Here is a 9,296-nt window from a genome sequence, read left to right as displayed (position 1 = left end):
TAAAACTAAGAGCTAGTTCCTTGAAAGGATAAATAAAATTGACAAGCCTCTAGCGAGACTCATCAAGCGAGAGAGAGAACACAAAATCAGAAAAAAAAGAGAAGTGTGTGGCCATGCCACCCTGAACAAGCCCGATCCCGTCTGATCTCAGAAGCTAAGCAGAGTCGGGCCTGGTTAGTACTTGGATGGGAGACCACCTAGGAAGACCAGATGCTGTAGGCGTAAAAAATAAAGAATAAGGGATTGTAAGCTAACAAGGTCCTTTGCAATCTGTGAGGTCAACCAGGGGTGCCTCGCCTAAAATTTAAAAAAATAAAAAAAAAAGGAGAGATTATAACCGACACTAAAGAAATACAAAGAACCATTAAGGAATACTATGAATACTTACATGCCAACAAATTAGACAACCTAGAACAAGTGGATAAATTTCTAGAAACATACAACCTTCTAAGACTAAACCAGAAAGAAACAGAGAAGCTGAAAAGACCAATTACTAGCAACAAAATTGAAGGAGTAATCAAAAAATTCCCAAAAAACAAAAGCCCTGTACCAAACAGCTTCATAGGTGAATTATACCAAACATTTAAAGAGAATTAGTATCTAGTCTTCTCAAATTATTCCAAAAAATTGAAGAGGAATAAATGCTTCCGAACTCATTCTAAGAGACCAGCATTACCCTGATACCAAAACCAAAGACACCCCACAAAAAAAAGACAATTATAGGCCGATATCCCTGATGAACACAGATGTACAATTTATCAACAAAACACTAGCAAACTGAATTCAACATTCCATTTAAAGGTTATACACCATGATCCAGTGGGATTTATACCAAGGATGCAGGTGGTTCAACATTCATACAATTAATGTGATTCATCCCGTCAACAAAACCAAGGATAAAAATCATGTGATTATCTCAACAGACGCAGAAAAGGCATTTGACAAAATCAGCATCCATTTATGAAAAAAACTCTCAACAAAGTGGGTATAGAAGGAACTTTTCTCAAGTTGATAAAGGCCATATATAACAAGACCACAGCTGACAACATACTCAGTGGTGAAAAGCTGAAAGCTTTTCTTCTAAGGTCATGAACAAGACAAGGATGCCCACTATCAGCACTATTATTCAATAGAGTATTGGAAGTCCTTGCCATAGCAATCAGACAAGACAAAGGAACTGGAAAGAAGGAAGTAAAACCATCACTGTTTCCAGATGACGTACTGTGTGTGTGTGTGTGTGTGTGTGTGTAGGGAGAGGGGGAGAGAGAGAGAGAGAGAGAGAGAGAGAGAGAGAGAGAGAAACCCTAAAGAGTAGACCAAAAAATAGAAGAATTCAATAAAGTAGCAGGATACAATATTAATATATGGAAATCTATTGCATTCCTATACACTAATAATGAACAATCAGAAAAAAAGTCACATTTACAGCTGTATCAGAAAGAATAAAATACCTAGGAATAAATTTAACTGAGGAGGTAAAAGACTTGTAACTCCAAAAACTAGAAGGCACCGAAGAAAGAAACTGAAGAGGACACAAACAAATGGAAGGATACACCATGCTCATGGAATGGAAGGATTAATATCATGAAAATGACCATACTATCCAAAGCAATCTACAGATTCAATTCAATCCCTATCAAAATACCAATGGCATTCTTCTCAGAACTCGAACAAACAATCCTAAAATTTATATGGAACCATGTAAGATCACGAATAGCCAAAGCAATCTTGAGAAAGAATGATAAAGTCGGAGATATCACTCTACCTGATATCGAACTATACTACAAAGCTACTGTTATCAAAATAGCATAGTACTGGAATAAAAACAGACATGTAGAGCAATAGAATAGAACAGACCGCCCAGAAATAAACCCTCGCTCATATGGTCAACTAATTTACGACAAAGGAGTCAAGAATACACAAAGGAGAAAGAACAGTCTCTTCAACAAGTGGTTTTGGAAAAACTGGACAGGTACATGTAAAAAAAAAAAAAAGAAACTAGACCGCTCTCTGACACCATATACAAAAATAAAGTCAAAATGGATTAAGCACTTAAATGTAAGGCCTGAAACCATAAAACTCCAAGAAGAAAACATCGGTAGTAAACTATTTGACATCAGTCTAAGTAATATCTTTTTGGATATGTCTCCTTGAACAAGGAAAACAAATAAATGGGACCTCATCAAACCAAAAAGCTTCTGCACAGTGAAGAAAACCATCGACAAAACAAAAAGACAACCTACTGAATCAATAAGTATATTCACAGACGATATATCTGATAAAGGGTCGCTATCCAAAATATATAGGAACACATACAACTCAACCAAAAAATAATCCGATCAAAGAATGGGAGAAGACAAGACATTTCTCCAAAGAAGACATACAGATAGCTGACAAATACATAAGATAGTCAACATCACTAAGCATCAGAAAAATGCAAATCAAAACCACAATGATACCGCCTCACTCCCGTCAGAATGGCTCTTACCAACGTCAATAAGTAACATGCACCGGCGAGGATGTGGGGAAAATGGAATCCTTGTGCACCGTAGGTGGGATTGCAAACTGGAGCGGCCACTATGCAAAACAGTATGGAGATGCCTCAAAAAAATAGATCTACCATTCAGCCCAGCAATTCTACTTCCTGAGAATTTATCTGAAGCAATAATCTAATCGAAAAAAAAAAAAAAAAACCACACCAATTTGAAAAGGTATATGAACACCTATGTTCACTGCAGCAGTATTTACAATAGCCAAGATGTGGAAGCAACCCAGATGTTCACTGACGGATGAATGGATATAGAAGATGTGATGTATATACACATCTAAAACGGAATATTACGCAGCAATCAAAAAGAATGAAATCTTGCCATTTGCAACAACATGGATGGATCTAGAGGTTATTACACTAAGTGAAATAAATCAAAGACAGATACTGTATGGTTTCGCTTATGTGAAAAATCTAAAACACCACCACAAATAAACAAACAGACTCATAGAAACAGAGACCAAAGGAATGGTTGCCGGAGGAGTCTCCGGGGTGGAGGATGGGTGAAAGGTGAAGGGGATGATAGTCAATAATACTGTGGTAAGTTGTCAGGGTGACAGAGGATTACTAGAATTAGTGGGGTGATCACATTGCAAGGTATAAAAATGTCCGATCGCTATATGGTACACCTGAAACTAATATGACTAATATTGTATACCAACTAAACTTAAATAAAGCAAAGAAAAAAAGTTCTATATCCCAGGCATTAAAAGGAGAAATTTTAATTTGTCACATTATTTCTCTTTCACTGGGGATGAGTCCCTAATTCGAAAGAATGAAGATAACACACTCGTGTGCTTAAGAGGGATTTATCAATGGCCAAGGCTAGTCTTAGATTTGTATTATTAGCCTAAATCGTATTTTAGAATATTTAGAGCGCAATTCAGTATGACCACTGGACAACAGTCCCAAGAGCCAACCTGTCAGGGTCTTTAGGTCTCACCTCAAGCACAGCAGTTAACAGGAGTGATTAGGAAAGAAAGGGTTTAGGGGCTGAGAAACCAGAACTGCTAGTTTCAGAGTTTCTGCCAAAATGACTACACGGCTTTGACACTTTCTAGTTGTGTGACGCTGGCGAGTTTCTAAGCCTCGGGCGCCTCATCTGTAAAGTGGGGATGATGGTACCTCGCCTAGGGAAGCTGTGTGTGGTGGAAGACAGCCCAAGGTGGCACAGAGTGACCTCGGCAAACAAGCAGCTGTGTTAATGGCTCAAAACCTCCGTGACATTTTGACTCGGCTCCGTCCTCCATTCTCCACAAACAACAAACTGCTTTCTAAACACTTCCTGAAATGGCTGGGGGTCACAGAACTTTCTTAACAATAGGTATTTGTTATGATGTTGAGGGAAAAGCACCATAAAATTATACAGGAAATGTATCAAAATATTAACACGGACGCGTTATGGATGGCAGGATATTAAAGTGAAATCAGAATCATAGCAGATACAGCCTTTTCTTCCGCAAGACTGAGAAGCGGTGGCTGTTTTTCTCCTTTTAACCTTTCTATCTTTTCCAAATTATTTCCAATGAATATGTACTTTATCAATAAATGTTTTGATTATGAAATTTTCTATTTTCATTCTGTCTCGTTTCTTTTTTCTTCCATGGCTACCAACCTGTTCTCTTTCTAATCCAACTCGGATGCTTCCGCCAGCTCAATCTTCTTCAAGAGCCACTTTTTCTGGATCGTTCCCCTCATCAAGAATCTTCGAGAGCTGCCTGATCTCCACTGTTACGCTGGACAAGCTCGGGTGCCTGGCCCACCCCCGGCGGCCTCACTTCCCACTACTCCTCCAGGACACTAGTCTCATTATGCCTCTCAACGGCCTGTTTGTTCAGGTCCCTTCCTTTGGCCCTCCCTTTACTGTCCCCCTGCTTGCATCCTGACCTTCAGGTCGGCTCAGGCCCCCACCCCCTTCAGTGAGCCCCATCAAGGCCAAGTACAAAGATGGGAGCCGGTCCCATCTGCCTGGTGCCCACCACACCCGGCCCTTGCCCATGCCCTGAGGGCATTATCACGGTCACTTCCTAACAGCCCTTCAAAGTTCTATTATGGGTCCCATTTTACAGCTGGTAAAACTAAGGCACAGAGAGGCTAAGGAGCCCAAGGCAACACAGCTGGAGTCCCAGCCCAGGTCTGCCCGAGACCTGACCTGCCCGAGCCTCTGCCAAGCATCTCTTCCTCCCTGCGGCATCTACGAACTGCATCTCACAGCTCAGCGAATCGCATGCGACTCTACACCAGACAAGGCTCGCCCCTGATGGTGGGGGTCAGGCCTCTGCTTCTGTACCTCCCATGCCACCCCGAAAGCAGAGAGCTGCCGAAAACGGTGAGACACTCATCGAGGGGTTTGGGGGCAGAAATCCATTTTCTACCTCTCATAATTTTATTTGCATAAGGGGGGGGGGGGAACCTGTATTCAAACAACGAAAAAGCCTTTTTGAATAATTACTCCCTGATTTTTTTTGGGGGGGTGGGGGGGCGGGATTTGGATTTCAATTCTGATTTCAAATGCCGTACGGCAGATATTCGTAGCTGAAGGCATTTCTCCTTCCTCTCATCTAGAAGGTTCTCCTTTCCCCTCTACCTCACTTGCCTGTCCTGTAAATTACCAACTGCTGCAGCAAACCTGACAATCCCGTGTTGGAGGAGTGGCCTCTTAAAGTCAGCCACGGCTCTAACTGCCCAGCTGATACACTCCGGCCGCTGTCATAGGGCTTTTGGGCATCACACTGACACACGCATTTTCAACATCACCCTCCGCACTGACATCGATTCTGCATTTTGAAATGATTAACTTTTTTTTACAAGACACCGCACGTTCCTTATTTAAGTGCCCTAAGAACAGAGTTTATTATTATTCGGGTGACCTAATTTTTTTAATCACTTCTTCTAGTGCAATAATGATTTCCTCGAGTTTTGCTCCGTGGGAAAGCTCTATTCCCAGCCTCTGCCATCCTTTGAGATTTCTGGTGCTTAAAATAAATGGAAGGAACGCTTATGCCACGTACTTTTTGTTTTTAATCTGATTTTGCCTTTCATTAAAATAAGGGGGAGAAAAAAAATAAGTGTTCTCATTTTCAAACACCTCAGTCCCGCTCATGTTTCACTCAGCTGGAAGGCAGAGCGCCCTGTCCACAGTCAAGTTCATGGTACCTCTCCCCAGGGGCCTGGGCCAGGGTGTAGTTGCTGGGATGGGCCATACAGAAGGCCAGTAAATTTCAAACAATCGTCCACCGATACCGGCTTGACTGAAAATCGATTGACTTAATCATAAAAAATTCGCTTGACATACAACACGTCCCTATTTTCTCCTCATACTTTAGAATTTCGAAAAAATAAAAATATAAGAAACGTATTATACTTGCTGAAAAGTTAGAAAACACTGGCCAAGAAAAATAAGGTAAGAGGATCCAGAGTCTCACCCTCCAGCGATCTCGTCCTCTGCCCCCCATTCTCTTAGGCGGGTGTCAAAATCGACTGCGTTTGCGACCACAAACATTTGAGCACCGTGTGTGGGGAGCTCCCCGGAGCGCTGTAAATGGGTCATCTTGCTTGATCATGCATCAGACCAGAAAACAGAAAGTCCTGCTCCCATGTTACAGACGACGAGAAAACGCTCAGAGTGGTAGTTAGGGACAGACAGGTGACTTGACCTCTGCTTTGTCCCAACGACTATAAGCAACGGAGCCGGGTTCAGACCCGGCCCACACTGAACACGGGGCCACCTCACTGCTTGAGACACGTACGACAGTGTGTGTGGGCTTCCCTTTTCACTCAGCACTACCCTGCGAACGCCCTTATGTCACTACGCACGGACCATCGTGGGTGGCCGTCATTTTAAACGGTCCCGTGACATTCCACTGAAGACACACAGCATCATTTAACCAGGCCCTGTGGCGGCTGTCCACACTTGTGCTGGCATGACAGAACCCACACACACGGGTGCGTGTGTGTGTTTATGCGCTTGTCCAATTATTTCCACGCGCTATTCTTCTAAGTGAGGCTGCTTAGTCGAAGCCATGTCCTTTTTTGTTTTTGTTTTTCTTTAGGGCTGTCGATATGTTTGCAGCTTCTGGGAAAAGGCAGGTGTATCTGAATTTTCGCTAAGCATCCTTGTTTCAGAGCCCCTTTTCCTCTTCCCTACAGAATAAATTCTAACCGTCACCGAGAAGACGAGGGAGCTTCATCATTCAGTTATAACGACGACGTGAACCAGCGTGCAGCTGACACCGCTTCTCAGTCTTGGGGAAGAAAAGGCTGTATCTGCTATGATTCTGATTTCACTTTAATTCCTGACGATGTTTCGATTAGACCCAAATAACCAAAATCTTATAAAAGCAATTGCATATCTGAGCTTCACTTTCCTTCTGTAAAACGAGGCTATCATGGCCTGCCCCAGCGACACGGTGCTTGAAGGTCAGGAAAGAGGTGAGGAAGCCTGCTGGCCCTGGAGTCAGAGGCCACGGGTCTGTGTCCAGTCACACCGCGATCCCGCTGTGTGACTTCACAGAGGTATGCGGCCCCTCTGAGCTTCCACGCCCCGCTCCCAGCATTGTCAAACAAGACAATCCGGGAAAGTGCGGAGCACTGGGCCGCCGTGGCCACCGTGGCCACCGTGCAGGGGCCAGCACTGCAGCAGAGGGGCCCCAGCACCTCCTCCTCCGCAGCCCCCTGGCGGTGGTTACCTCGGGGGCGTGGTAGGAGATGCACTGGAAGATCCAGTCCATGGCGGGCGAGTACAGGGGCAGGTAGGACGGAAGCTCCACTCCCTGGACCACCAGCTGGTTCTGGACCGTATCCCCGTGGATCTACAGGAGACCAAATAAACACTCAGCCAAGGAGGGAAGGTCACAGAACAAAGAGCGTGCAACTCACAGACTGTGCGTACTTGTAAGTATTTGGATGGCCCCGAGAGAAACAGCCTCGTTTCTCAGGTTTTTTTTTTTCTTTTTTTAAACTAGTAAAAAAAACACACCAAGTTTCCCATGTCGCCAAGCTGAGCTGTTTTGGGAATGTGCGCTGTGCAAAGAAGTAAGCCGATAAAAATGGAGCCAGCAGATGCTCAGAAGAAAGCCTGATCGACTAGAGACGCTTCCTGTTAACACATGCACGTTAATTCTCTCTGCTTGTTCGGTACAATCAACACATTTTAATTGTTTCTAACAGACGCTAGTGTAATTTTCTAGGGTTTACACATTTAAAGAGCTTTAAGGCAATCTCGACTGGGAAAAGCAACTGGGTTTTGTGAATCTGATCATGTACCTTATGTCAATTAGCTGTTCTGACAGTGTTCTCTTTCTTACCTGTTTGAATGTAAGAAGGAAGTCAAAAAAGTTCTTATTCAGGCTTTCCTTGAGATGTGGAGCCACTTCCATTCCCACCTGCACCCAAAAAAAAACAAAAAACAAAAAACAAAAACCATAATTACCTTGACGATACAAAAAAAAAGGGTTGCAAATAATTCATACAATGTGATGCCATTTTTGTAAATTAAAAATATACACACAGAGAGAGATAGGCATAGAGAAAAGTCCAGAAAGTTAATTTTCACTTTTTGCTTATCTATTTTCTTATTCAATAAGCATGTGCTGTTTTTACAAGAAAAACCACAGAAACTATTTTTAATAAGGAAAAAAGTTCAACATTTTCAGTAATCATCTCTGCAATTTCCCAAAGGCAATGAATGTATTTCTGAATAGATGACCACGAGAACAAATCGATACAGCACTAAGGAGGAATGTTCCCTCAAGACTGTGTATACGACTTTTTCTTCCTCTCCGAAAAACGATAAACACACATGTGGCTGTACTTATTAAACGAAGCAAAAGAGCATGGTATGTAAGAGTCAGCTGGGACCTCACTGCTGCATTGTTAAAATATATGAATTCACTCTTTGCTGGCTGGGCAGTCACGGACATAAATTTCAATATATTTTAAGCAGTTTTATGTAAGACGAGCATGAAGCGTAACGATGCTGTATAAACCATTGGCTTCTGTGTTTGCTGTTTTAAAAAAAAAAAATGACAAACATTTCCAGCCGAAAAAAAATGTGCTGATCGGGAGGGAAGGTGGCCAGAGGCCTGGGGCTGGGTGGAAGAGGGAAGCTTGGAGCTGTGGAGGGGGAGCGCGCGTTTAAACACGTCTCGTCTTTAAGACGAGACGAAGTGCCATCGTGTCCCTTCAACAGAGCTCCTCGGACACTCGGGTCCACCCCGATCCCAAACTGTTGGCTTCAGCACAAAAACAACTTTGTAAGGGCGGCTGCTTTTCTGGGGCCTAGTTTTTTCCAATGGGGAGAGATTTCTGCCACTTGCCTCCTTACTACCCAGAGGTCATAAAGATTAACAACCGTGTTTTGTTTTTTGTTTCTTTTAGATGGCTAGTGATGAATTCCTCGGAGAAGAATTATGCAAGGCCCACTGGGGCGTTCAAGTCCAAAGGCAGCTCCACGGCTGTTGGGGGATTTTCCAAGGACGAGCAGATTTAAAAAAATACATATGCTAACAACAAATGTCAGATCCAGTTCTCCTGTGCTCTGGCTCTATTGTCTTTCCCTCTACTTACTCATGTGGTAGAAAAGGCGATAATTATCTGTTAGGCGACAGTAAAGAGAGGCCCAGTGGACAAGCGGTGGAGATGAGGTGGGGATGAGGTGGAGATGAGCGGAGGGGCTGTGACTCTGAAGTCGCTAATCACACTTTCCATTAATAAACAGCGCTGAGCTCCCCCCACGCCCTGCCCACTC

The 9,296-nt window shown here is 43.3% G+C and overlaps 1 protein-coding gene and 1 pseudogene across 1 annotated transcript in view; one reads left to right on the top strand and one right to left on the bottom strand.

The window, feature by feature from the left end:
• CUNH16orf62 (chromosome unknown C16orf62 homolog) overlaps positions 1 to 9,296 on the bottom strand; it is a 102,614-nt gene that overhangs the window by 61,248 nt on the left and 32,070 nt on the right. The window contains exons 15-16 of the mRNA XM_023521746.1: positions 7,855 to 7,932; positions 7,237 to 7,359 (exon numbers count right to left, since the gene is read on the bottom strand). Of these exons, the coding sequence (XP_023377514.1) occupies positions 7,237 to 7,359; positions 7,855 to 7,932 (201 nt within the window). The remainder of the gene's footprint in view (positions 1 to 7,236; positions 7,360 to 7,854; positions 7,933 to 9,296) is intronic.
• LOC111730451 lies at positions 104 to 222 on the top strand (annotated as a pseudogene).

Source organism: Pteropus vampyrus, unplaced genomic scaffold (genome assembly GCF_000151845.1).
Source record: "Pteropus vampyrus isolate Shadow unplaced genomic scaffold, Pvam_2.0 Scaffold314, whole genome shotgun sequence".
In the NCBI taxonomy this organism is placed as follows: domain Eukaryota; kingdom Metazoa; phylum Chordata; class Mammalia; order Chiroptera; family Pteropodidae; genus Pteropus; species Pteropus vampyrus.
Note: the sequence above shows the minus strand (reverse complement) of the source record. Positions and strands in the feature narration are given on the sequence as shown.